At 38.7% G+C, this 12457-nt stretch overlaps 1 protein-coding gene across 3 annotated transcripts; it reads left to right on the plus strand.

Annotated features, from left to right (window-relative positions):
- The first annotated feature begins 3654 nt into the window (after window positions 1-3654).
- On the plus strand, window positions 3655-11411 carry LOC115690700 (OVARIAN TUMOR DOMAIN-containing deubiquitinating enzyme 9). Of its 3 annotated transcripts, XR_008816974.1 has the most exons (12): window positions 3655-3930; window positions 4658-5068; window positions 5145-5326; window positions 6187-6260; window positions 6838-6892; window positions 7145-7219; window positions 7314-7387; window positions 7474-7522; window positions 8339-8423; window positions 9440-9496; window positions 10569-10749; window positions 10998-11411. XR_008816974.1 is itself a non-coding variant. In XM_030617146.2 (11 exons), the coding sequence occupies exons 2-11, from the start codon at window positions 4711-4713 to the stop codon at window positions 11048-11050; spliced, it is 1062 nt and encodes a 353-aa protein (XP_030473006.1). In that variant the 5' UTR covers window positions 3656-3930; window positions 4658-4710; the 3' UTR covers window positions 11051-11411. The 3 variants fall into 3 exon arrangements, 2 of the variants coding, with proteins under 2 accessions (XP_056169221.1, XP_030473006.1); XM_030617146.2 differs by lacking the exon at window positions 10569-10749 and having other exon boundaries at window positions 3656-3930; XM_056313246.1 differs by lacking the exons at window positions 7145-7219; window positions 10569-10749.
- The last annotated feature ends 1046 nt before the right edge of the window (window positions 11412-12457 follow it).

The following is a 12457-nucleotide window of genomic DNA, read 5'->3' on the forward strand; positions in this document are numbered from 1 at the left end:
CAGCCCTCGTCGGCCCTCACCCTTGCCCAAGTGAGGCCGACCCTCGCCTGTGGCAGCTGAGGCGACCCTCGCTTGGGCAAGGCTAGCCCTTGTCGGTAGTCAACACAGGTCATGGAAGAAAAAGAAAAAAAAATTCAAAAAAATTATTAAAAAATGTTCACTTTAGCATCAGTGGTGCCACGTAGGACGCCTGGTGTCCATGTAGACAATTTTCAACCTAAATTGATCGGATAGACTGAATTAGTATCAATATGTAAAGGTTTAGGACTAAGTTGGTCGCAAATTGAAATGTTTAGAACTAAATTGGTACCAATGCAATAGGTTTAGGACTTTTTTGATACTTTTTTCTCCTACTTTAAGCATAATAGATAATTAAGATATCAACCTTCACTAGGACAAGATTTAGCTCGTATTTCAGTCCATTTCTTCTCTATTTTTTTTTCTTTGTTTTTTAGGAACTTATGGAATTGCCAAGGCCTGATCAAATCCCAAATTTTTTTAACTCTTCCAAATCATATAAGCTTGTATAATAGACATTATTTTTCTTATATTCTTCATTAGAGGGGCTCGAAATGCACTGAGGTTATTCAAAAACCTTAAAACTTTAGAGAGTGGCTAATGTTTATTTAGCTGTCGAGCAAAGTCACTTATCCGGCTAGACCGATTACTTTGATGGTTAAAATCACAAATCCTACGGCCTTCGCCGTCCGCAGAGAAGAGATGACATATTAGCCCTAAAATCACATTCCATACGGGTAACCTTAAAAATCACATATGACATGACCTTTGCTGTGTGCAACAACAAGATGACGTATTAGCTCTATAATCATCATTATGAATGATCGATTTCAGGGTCGATAAGTTTTAGATTTGGAACTTGTAATCTACTCTGTTAAAATTGATTTTCAGTTTTTAAAACTTGGAACCTACTATGTTTGTCGTAAAACCGATCCTAGAACTTTGTTTTTTCGGTCCGATTCCAGGGTCTATCTAAGAATACCGATTCTAGGGTCTATCTAAGAGTCTGTTTTTCTTTTGTTCCTTTTTGTTTCATTTTTTACAACAAAAATGACATGAGCAACAAACCAGTTCAAAGTAAAAGATGAATGAGGGCGAGCGAGCAAAGGCGAATCAGGAGGGAGCGAGTGAGAGAGAGTCGTGAAGTGTCTAAGTGATGTTAGAGAGAATAGAGAAAATGCGAGAGAGAGAGAATAAGATGCCAATAGGAAAACTAGGTTTTTAAGCTTTATGAGTCCGATTCCAAATTCGGCCCGGTTCCCGAGTGGTTTTTCATTCGGAACCTGGAACTGGACCAGTTCTCACTGGTTCCTAATCACTATGCAGCAATACCCTAGTTTTGACCTTTTCGATGGGAAAAGATTTAAGAACATGGAAGTAGTTGTTTGAGGTTTAAGGAAGCCAAAGATGGAATATGAAAACGATTTCAGGTTGCAGTTGCAGAATAGGTTTGGTGCAAATGTGAATGCTCCTAAGAAAACATTCGAAAATGTCTGCCATTTGAAAATTCCTGTGCTCGATTCTTTATGGCATAGCTAGAATGAGGACACGCCGGCCACTCTCTGACATCTCCATGCCAAAATTAATGGATTATTATTTGCCAAAAATTCATGATCTTCTAGAGGTTCTCCGCGACTATAAAATTTATCTCCGCGTGAGTACAAAGATCTCGCTATCGAGTGCCCCAGAACACGTTCAAAGTATATTTAATAAGGAATAAATTCGATTTTTAATATACTAATTGCATGTAGCACAAGAAGAAAATCTTTTCATTACCATGGAGTCGAATAAATACATATATTGTCATTCAACTTGTACCCTTTTTTTCTAATATGGATCTTGAACTATTAATTTATGCAATCTAAGTCCTTAAAGACGAAGTTTCCCAAACAACCAAAAAAAAAAAAATTCTCAAACAAGTCTCTCCTATGCTCTAATTTCGCTAAAATGAAGCTTATGTGTTTGTTAATACTGATTAAAAAGTGCCACGTGGAAAAATCTCGCGTTTTTCCAGGAACGAGCAATCTGCGCAATTCCAAATTGCATTAACAAAAGGAAAAAATCGAAATACAACTGGGCAAAAGTTTCAAGGCCGATATTAACTCTCATGAAGTTCAGCGGAAATATCGAAACGTGTTTTTTTTTCTATCCGCTCAATTTGTACCTCGAGCCGCACGATTCTCATTCTAATTAACTCTCGTTAAAAAAGAACCTAACATTTAATCGCCCGAGAGTACCATAAGCTATTCACACCTGTCGTGGCTCCAAAGTTGCTTATATCTATACAGGTCTCGTCAAAGGGTGTTTGGAATACTTGTTAAATATACTTAACGATGAAGTATTCAATTTTCAAAACATTAATTATACATATGGTTTATTTTTTTTTGGTCATACATATCTTGACAACGTTGAAAGATGCAATATTGTTTTGGGTTAATACCACGAAAAATCTAAACGGGTACACTTGTGTTAATTTTACTCCAAATTAATTTTTTGATCACCAAAAACCCCAAACTGGTATACCTATGACAAATTTATCCAAAACTAATTTTTTGATAACTAAAAATCTCAAACTGGTATATTTGTGACAAATTTACCCTCCGTTAGTTTTTATCAAATTGGATTAATATCACAAAAAATCACAAATTGGTACATCTTGTTGGAGTTGGCGAATACTTCGGGGACCCTTGTTTTTCACACGGGTACGCCCACGTGAGCTTAGGAAGCTGAAGTGTTATCCGACATGTGACCCGCGTGCGGAATGCGGGGTTTGGGCGACGCCCCATCTGGGTGTCCAGCCTGAGTCATGAGCGGGAGTTCAGGGCGCGCCCCGCGAGGGTTCCGCTCGCGAGGTGAGCGAGTGGGGGCTCGGGGCGGCGCCCACTGAACCTCAACGGGTTTGGGCTTTTATTTAAGTTGGCGTATGGTGCGAGATTAAGATATTTCGTATAGGTTTAGGTTTTAGGCCGTTTGGGGCACATATATATTTTGCTCGTTTTTCGATCATTATAACGAGTTGAATGGCTGTAAACTTAAAAAATATAATGAAATCTCTTTGCAGGACGTAGCCCTATTCGAGGGTGAACTTGGGTAAATTCGTGCATCGTCTATTTTCTCTTATTCTGTACGTGATCATTCTGTTTCGGTTCGATACATCCATTCACATCTCCGTGACAAACGGAAAGTAAAACATAAAACATCGGGCCACCACACGTGTCATTTATATCTAAAGAAATTTGTGATAAAATTTAACGGAAACAAATCGAGAGTGAATTTGTCACGGATGTATCAGTTTGAAATTTTTAATGGTTAAAAAAATTAATTTAGAATAAAATTATCACAGGCGTATCAATTCGGGATTTTTCGTGAAATTAACTTTATTGTCTTTTTAAAGCGTGATAGAATACGATGTCAAAAGCTCCGAACAGGGGGGGTCCACGTCCCAAGAGCCGACCATGCGACGCACCCGATCCCAACCGGGAAAGCGGAAGGCAAAAGGGAAGGCGCACAGCCGCCGAGGCACCGCCTGTCCCGGTTGCCGGTGCTGCCCCCCCGCGCCCCAGCCCACGTCAGACCGCGGCGGTTCCCGGTTTCACACGCGCGGGCCTACAAATTTCAACTCTCTCGGGATAGGAAGATATCCGCCAAGAAGATTTTCAACAAAATCACGGCCTGAACACCCGCGCCACGATCCTTTCTTTCCCCCGACTTTCGGCGATTCGTTACGTGTGCTGCAGTGAAACCCCACCCATAAAACCACGGGAGGCGACAAAAAAGGGAAGAAGGAAAAGGTACGCAAGGTGGAGGACGAGCGGATGCTTGCGCCTGTGCAAGAAAAGGAGAAGATCTTTGGTTTTTTTCAAGCTGGGAAAGTTTTAATTCTGGGTTCCATACTTTGTGTTTGATTCCAAGGTATGATGTTTCTCCGCCCTCTGAGCTTTACCCTTTTCCTGGGAATGCAAAAAGTTGCTATCTTTCTTTTGATTACTTGTCGTTTGCTCCCTGTTTGGCGTGTTGGTTTGTTCTTGTGTTGGCGATTTGGGTTTCATCTCGGCGTTTAAGGAAGTGGGTTTTGGGAAGAACAGCTCTGTTTTTTTTTTGGAGATGGGGGGCTCTGGCCGATAATTTGGTTCCTAATTATCGGATCATCGGATGTTCTGGTTCTTTTTTTAATTGTGTCAGCGTCGTTTCTTGTCTCTTTGTCGAACCTATTCATTTCCACGCTTTCTTTGCCTTTGCTTCATTGATGATCATAAATGGGTTGGTAAGTTGTCGAAGCTACGAATGAGAACGACAGTTTTTGTGTTATTATCGACTTTTCTTTTTTGTCCATGTCCATACTTGAGCGTTGGTAGCCGCCTGCTTCTTCAAATTATTTGCAATTGAGATCGCGTGATGGCTGTGTTATCTGAACATCTAATTTCAATTTCGCATCTGGGCAATTTGAGTGGGTACGGTTCTTTTAATTTTACAAAGTAATTTGTCTTATGAGTTTCTTTATATGAGTAATTACCAGATATGGTCCCGATTTTATTAACTTTTTTGCCAAGAGAAAGAATCTTCTTTGCCTGAATGCATAGGATTGATCGTTGATGGTACGGCTTTTGATATAATAAGATTCCTCGTTTTTGTCATCCAGATCTTTTGTTTTTCTCTATTTCGTCGAGTCGGTTGTACATTGCACTGGATAACATGACCATGCACGACCAAGATCCCAATCTTGTACGCTGGGGCCTCCATCAACTTCTGGATGTTTGCTCTATTTCCAATGCCGGTTCATGTGGCTGTGTAACTCAATATGATCCAGACTTGAGTAGTGTCGAACACGTGAGAGAAGGCTACGTCGAAGCAGATCAACCAGGCTACGTTGAAGCAGAACAACCAAGTGTGGAGAATGATGAGATGATTGCGCATGCTTTGCAAGAAGAACTTTCACGACTCGCTCTTGAAGAAGCATCTGGTGCGTCAACTTCTGGAATCGAACAATTACAAGCTTCGGTTTTGACCCAGGATTGGCTCGCTCCTTCGGAGAGATACTCTGATGCTGAAGGTGAGTTAATTTCTGGGTGTTTCTCCATTGGCTTTGTTGCGACCTTCTTAGTTTCGAGTTTTTTCATAACACACAGGATGGGAAAATGATCAACGATTGGAAGATCGAAAAGAGGATGGAGCACGTGATGAGGTGGGAAATGCTAATTCATGTTCCAGCTCAGGGTCTGATTATGATGTGGATATGCTACACATGGCAGATGAATCTGTGCTTGATGGTGAAGTTAGCAAGAGGTTGAATCAGATGGTCCCTGTTCGTGTGAGTGTTTCCACCGTGCTGAGCTTACTGTCACCTTTTATTGTTTAGAGCACAAAGATTATTTGGTACATTTCTCTTCCTAAACAATGACGATGTTCTAACTCATAGCATGTTGCTAGACTAAATGAAGTTCTATCCAGTTGCCACTAGAAACAGGGTTTTTAAGCGAGAGTTGCCTTAACATGTGTAGAATATTTGTCCATGCATCTCATGGATGTAGGGCACAGTCTGGGGTTTTGCACGATTAAGAGTTTTGATGAATTAAGCATCCGTGGACAAGGTTATCGTCTAAGGAGGTTAGCATCTATTCTTCTTATGGATAAGGGCTGTGTTGAAGGACTTGAAACCCATGAATGAGCTATATTGTCAGATGCTTGCTCAGTCAAAATCCTGTGATTTCAGCAACCTCAAGCTGTTATTTAACTTGGCCAAGAAGACCTATTATCTAATCATTTTTAAGACCGTCAGTATGGTGATTTGGAATGTCACTTCTCTATCATGCACTAGAACCAATCAATACATAGGATGAATGATTGCTCCATTGTCCAAGATTGATCACTCCAGTGAATGGCCAAAATTACGAGTTGCAGTGACCGGTTAAATGCTGATGCCAGGAATATCTTTGACCGCACTCTGAGCCTTTGTGCAGAAAAAGTTCAATTGGCAAGACTTGATGCTTTCTGGTCTTGACAATTTTACGATGTGGTTATGGATGTAAAACCTAGCTTGCGGTTTGTTTTTTAATGGTTAACAGAACATCGACATCACTGTGCCAGCAAATTTGATTAAATATGTTGTACTTTCCCATCTCCTTGTAATTGAAATGTTTCTGTTCATGATTCCTCTGATTCTTTTTGCAGCATGTGCCTAAAATTAATGGTGAAATACCTTCTGTAGAAGAAGAGGTGTCGGATCATCAAAGGCTGCTAGACAGGTTTTGTTCTTTCTTATTTTTTTTATTTCTGGACTAAAGCTAGACAGGTCTTGTTCATATCTAACTTTTGTTGGATGATGTGATATTTAAATGTCAAGTGGATGGTTCTCTCTGAGGATCAAATACTCTTAAGGCAAAACAGAGAAGATCATTTGGTGGTTTTATCAAGCAAACTGGTCTGGTATTTAGGTAGGATGGATCTAGAAAATTTCTACAGTAGGTGAAAATTATTTGAAAAATAAATCTATCAGTTGGTTTCAATGATTAGGATAGTGCTTTGGCACTTACATTAGTAAGTATGCCATGTAGGTCTTATTTATGTGTGTTATCTCCATCTTCACTATATATGTATGATCGATTACGTTTTCTTTCTAAGTTGTGCAAATTGGGAAAAGAAGTTGGACTTCAGTTTATTTTGTTTCTGCTTCTTAAAATTATGATTGGGGCATGACAAATACTTCGAAAGCTTGAGCTGTATTGCTGTCTTCTAGTTATACTGAATTTAGGGGAGCTAACTGCCCCAACCACTTGATACCATGCGGACTTACATGCTGTTTAATCTTTTTATCTGTTGCAGGTTACAGATATACGATCTTGTTGAAAATAAAATCCAGGGAGATGGTAACTGCCAGGTTGGTTAACACACTAAAACTTTCATAGTTCATGGAATCATGTGTTTCATATATCAAGTATCATCATTTTCATTTTGTCACGGTGATTAAATTTTTTATGTGTTGTCTCATGTTTCGACCATGCATCAATCTCTCTCCTTTCTGTTGTCAATTGTTTCTGGCCATCGAGGCTGTTTTCCTTTTTTGCGGTGCTTCCACGTCCTTTTATCAACATATGTGGTTGAGACACTCATTACTCGAACTTTTTATCAGTTTCGTGCCTTATCAGACCAACTATATCGATCACCTGAGCACCACAGATTTGTGAGGCAGCAAATTGTTCAACAGGTAGTGCACAGCTGTGGTGGGGATTTAAACTGATGTTCTTTGCGATAATTCTGATGTTTATTTCTTTTGGCTTTATGATTGTTAATATAATCAGCTGAAGTCGTGTCCAGAGATGTATGATGGCTATGTTCCAATGGCTTTCGGCGACTATTTGCAGAGAATGAGCAAGTAGGCAGTCATTTTTATATGGTTGTTCTCATCCTTTGCTGACATAAATTTTATTTATTTATCTTTTGTTTGTTTTGGTTGACTAGGAGTGGAGAATGGGGTGATCATGTCACACTGCAAGCTGCTGCAGATTCCGTATAATCTATGACCTTTTTCCTACTTCCATTCAACCTTATTCACATGGCCCTCGTGTTGTCTTAATTGATAAATCAGCCATAACAATATGTGTGTCAGTTGACTGTTGTGGTTTAATTATCCTTGATGTATGAGTAAATGTGTGTCAGTTGACTGTTGTGGTTTAATTATCCTTGATGTATGAGTAAGATGTAACTGTCAGAGGTATTTGCTTATTCTCCTACAAGAATACTTCGTTCATAATCTATTTTTTTTAATCTTTGTAATAGTTTTCATGACAAAGTATTTGTAATAAAGGGTTGAATGAAAAATGACATTGAGTTAGGTTAGTTCAGAAATCATATATCACAGATGGATTAAAAAGTTTGCAAGGGTGAATGTAGAATCAAAAACATCATTTGCTTTATGCGGATGGTATTTCATTTCATTTGGTAAACACCTTTGTAATGATAACTTATGGTGTGGCCGGTTGTGTGGGGGTAGAGTTTCTCTCTGATTGACCTCTCATCAATTGGCTTCTCCGGTTTAGCAGCCACCATTATTGGACCAGTAAAAGGGGTGCTGATGAAATAGTGGTGCTAAACATGTGAATATGGAAAGTGATGATATACTTTGTGTCATTGAAAAGGAAAAGGAAAAGGAAAAGAAAAGGTTTGGTAGTGAAATCTTCTTTTCGAACCTCACTTAATGGGATAAACTTGTGATTGTCATTGTCATTGTGGTGGTTTGATTAGTTAAATCAATGGAGCCTGAGTGACTTTTCCCTCTCTGTCAGTAGATAGAGATTATTAATGCATTCTTCTTGCTCAATTGCAGTATGGAGTCAGGATTTTGGTGATCACTTCTTTTAAGGACACGTGCTACATTGAGATCCTTCCACATATTTCCAAGTCTAAACGAGGTAATATTTTCTTTATTTACTTATTGTCATTATGAAAGATGATTGTTATGGTACCTCTTGATCTATACCATGGCTTAAAGGATTCTATGCGTCGCACTGCAATATTTTAAAGGAAAGCTGAATATAAGACCTTAATGTTAATCTGCAAGGTGGATGGTTCATGAAATTTTGCTTACTGATTGGTCAACATCCAAACCTCTGGACATACGTTGCATAATACTCTTGATGTAATCTGCGGAGGCCATTAGCATGTGGGTGTCCTAAATTCATTCCATTCAATAGCAGACTCTCCTTACCTTTTCTCTTTGGCTGTTTACATGGTCTCCCCAGTTCTCCACTTTTCACTCGGATATTTATATATAATTTGCAACAGTTTTGGACATAGGTGAGTAAAGCTTAGTTTAGGTAGACCACATGGTCTCGTTCGCTTAATTTCTGCACGGATGATGTTCTGTTTCAGTTCATTCCACTTGTTTACCTAGTAATTTTGGAAGTCTCCACATAATATGATGCTAGTTGCATTTGGTAATATTCAACTTGTGCACTACTCCCCTGGTTGGTAGAGTAGATCTGATTGTACGGATAAAGTATCCAGCTTGTCCATTTGTTCATACCCCTCTTGCTGTATAGAGTCTAATAGGTACACTGTCATCTCTTCCATCATTTTATTGGCAATCTGTTGCAACGGGAGGACAAAGTTTCGAGGGTATCTAAAGACATCGTGGTTGTTCCAATGATTTGTACATGAATGCACAATTCAGAGTTGCTAGATAGTGCATCTCTGGGTTGACTGTTCTTTGTTTATTAATTCTCGGGTCAAAAGTATTCCTTGTTTATTATTTGAGTGGATATGTGCTTCTGAGTATCGAATATTAGTTAAATGACGCTGTAAGCTTAGTATCCTCAGAATCAATGGAACTCGAAATTGCATTAATTTCTGTATCGGGATCCTGCTTTGTTCTTTAGCTTACGGAACCAGATGATCCATAAACTTACAATTTCTGTTTTACTTCCAGTCATTTTCTTGAGTTTCTGGGCAGAGGTGCACTACAACTCAATTTATCCTGAAGGAGGTTAGTCTTCGTGCTTTTGTAGCCTGGAAAAGGCGTGCTCTGTATATATTTTAAGTGACTAATTTTGCGCGTCTTGGTGTTGCCAAAAGAAGTTGTGATACATTCATATGGTTTTGAGTGACTAATTTTTCATGTCAACAAGCTTTCTTTTTCTGATTTTGTCTTTAATCCCAGATATTCCCTCTTTCACTTTCTACTTATACATATGTTCGTCAAGTGCTGTATAAATTATGTAGTCTGTTCTTTCATTAGCTTGTCTCTAATTTTAAGCCTTCTACAAGAGCCAAACTGAGAGGAGGCATTTTTCAGCTTGTCAAATTCTTCTTTTAATGGACGCGGGCGACCTTTCAGTTGCTCCTAGAACATCTTCTAGCTGATATGATCCAATTTATCAATCTTGATGAACATCTCGCTTCAAATTTGAATCTAGAGCTTTGTGGTTGCTAGTGGAGAAGTGAGATTACAACAAATGCATCGTGTTAGCTTTATGTGCAACGTCATATTATTGAGTTGAGAAGCACTTAATAAATTATCGAACCAAAGCTCCTTGATCTTCTGGAACTTGGAAGAATTGTGCGAGTGAAATCAGATCCTTGGGCCCACTTTGGCCTAGTAGCTTCTAGTGTTGAAATTTCATCATGCCTGGTGGCCAGTATATGCCCTAAATATTGCAATCAACGGTCAAGGCATAGCCACATTATAGCCTAAACCTTTGACATTGCAATTTGTCTGAACAAATACATTTTTTTTCCAGCAAGGGTATGTAGTTTTATTAGGCCAAGCTGGTCTGCTTATAGAATGGTTTTCTTGTTAGCGATAGTTGCTTTCAACCATAGTGCTATTCCATTGAAATTCAGGCCGTGGATTTAAAAAGCTGACTAAGGGTTGTCATGGTAATGTTATCAAGTGTAGCTTTTCAAACTTGCAAAGGCTAGAAAGCAAAAAGCTGTAGGTGTTCTTCATAATTATGTGGAAGGGTCATTGAACCCCCCATGATCTTCGCTTATCTTTCATATGTGCTTGTCCTTTTTGTATGTCACATGATTTTCTTCTTGTTAACGCTCTCTAATAGAAGCCACTGCTGTTTCCACCTACAAACTTTATTTTTCCTAGTTGGCCACTCTATTCTTGATGCAATTAAGCGGTACCAAGTGTGTGGCGACTGTAGTCCAGTTGGCCTGTTGATTTCCTGTGGATATTCCTTAAAACTCTGATATGGTTAATTGGGGAGCTGTAGTGGTGCTAACATAGATGTAAGTGATATCTCATCTGATCTGCTCATTCATGTTCCGATCAAGTATCTCTACTTTTTTCGATCCTTTGCTCTTATATGTGCTGCTGTCGGGGATCTATTTTAACATCAGCTTTACCTCGATAGTTATGGAATTACTTGGTTTGGAAAAGAGAGAGGAAAACAAAATGAAATAGATAGTTTGGTTATTGGTCTTCTTATGTTGTGATATGACTCTATATTTTGCTTCTGCTTTTCGATGGTTTGCAGAGCTGCCTGAACTTTCAGACCATAAAAAGAAGAAGTGGTGGTGGGTGTTCTGAAATTATGCTCGACCGTCCTCATCATTCTTGGATTGTCACTTAATGTTTTGTCAATTGGAGCTCTATAACATTCTCCATGCTTTGTCTTCGGAGGTCCATTGTGATGGCTATGCTGTGTCTTGTGCATCCATGTATAGCCCCGGGGTGATGATGTTGCATATAGGATTTTAGCTAGTGACGACAGCCTTCTCTCAGTTTCTTTCTCTCTGTACATATTTTTCCTCCGAGCCCTCAGACTTTTGTTGATCACCTTGTATTTCATCTTTTGTAAATAGTGGGAGAGGGGTTCAGATTCTCATTGATTGATTGGTTCATTATTTGTACAAATTATAACAGGTTTTGTAGGCATTCTCTTGTGCTAGCTTTTGGTCTTTTCACAGGCTTTGGATCGCCGGACTTTGCATTTGTTTCGCATAAAACGTCTCTTGGTGAATGAGAAAAAAATTTCGGCTAGAGTCATGAGAATCGTTGATGGCAGGTCGAAACTCCTCTGGTACAAGTTTAAAGTTTTGGGGTTTTAGGAATTTGGGCACGTCCCTGTTTCGATGATCGGGGCGTCACCGCGTGTAGTCCGGAGTCTGAAAGGGGAAACCAAGATAACAAGTTTAGAGGGATTCCTTCCCCCTTTAACACCATTCACTTTTCCCTCATTCATCCATCATTCTTTTATGGGATAGTAACACGAGATCTCTGAATTTTGGATAAATGTATAATTTGATTTTTGAATTTTAAATTTGTTTAATGTGATTTCTGAACTTCAGCTTAATGTGTAATGTGGTTTTTATATTTTAATTTGTTCAATGTGGTTCCTGGACTTTTGGTACATGTTCTAACTAGTCACTGGACTATATGAAAATGTTCAATGTTATCCCTGAACTTAAATTAATGGAAAGACAACATTGAACATTTTTACATAGTCCAGGGATTAGTTGGAACATGTACCAAAAGTTCATAAATCACATTGAATAAATTGAAAGTTCAGAAATCACATTGAACAAATTAAAAATTTAAAGGCTACATTACGCATTGGCCAAAGTTCAAAAACCATTTGTGGCATTTTTCATTCTTTCATTTGCTTGGGTATTTTCTTTTGAGTAGTCTCGCCATCAATTATCATCCTATCTCTCCTTCATGACTGCAAACTTGTTAATGCACAACTGGAATTGGAGCTTTCGACCTGGATTACATGTACAAAAATAAACTGACAATGCATTCCATTGTGATTGAAATTGGCTTTCCAATGATTGAGTGAGCAAATTTCGTTAAAGATGTTTTAAGTAAGCAAAGACTCTTTAGGATTGTACAATGTGGTGAGAACTCTGCACAGTTTGACATCTTTGAGTTACCAAGAGTATATTGATCTATGATTGATAAAGAAAAAAAAAAGCATCAATAATCATCAACTAC

Source organism: Syzygium oleosum, unplaced genomic scaffold, assembly GCF_021117445.2.
Source record: "Syzygium oleosum isolate NSW1041296 unplaced genomic scaffold, Sole_v2.1 Sole_v2.07, whole genome shotgun sequence".
Lineage (NCBI taxonomy): Eukaryota > Viridiplantae > Streptophyta > Magnoliopsida > Myrtales > Myrtaceae > Syzygium > Syzygium oleosum.

Excerpts from the sequence above, each read along its gene's own strand:
- LOC115690700 (XM_030617146.2), top strand. The coding sequence starts at position 4,711 with ATGACCATGCACGACCAAGATCCCAATCTTGTACGCTGGGGCCTCCAT. Across the intron at positions 6,261-6,837 it reads CATCAAAGGCTGCTAGACAG|GTTACAGATATACGATCTTG; the intron begins GTTTTGTTCTTT and ends TATCTGTTGCAG. Across the intron at positions 9,497-10,997 it reads CTCAATTTATCCTGAAGGAG|AGCTGCCTGAACTTTCAGAC; the intron begins GTTAGTCTTCGT and ends GATGGTTTGCAG.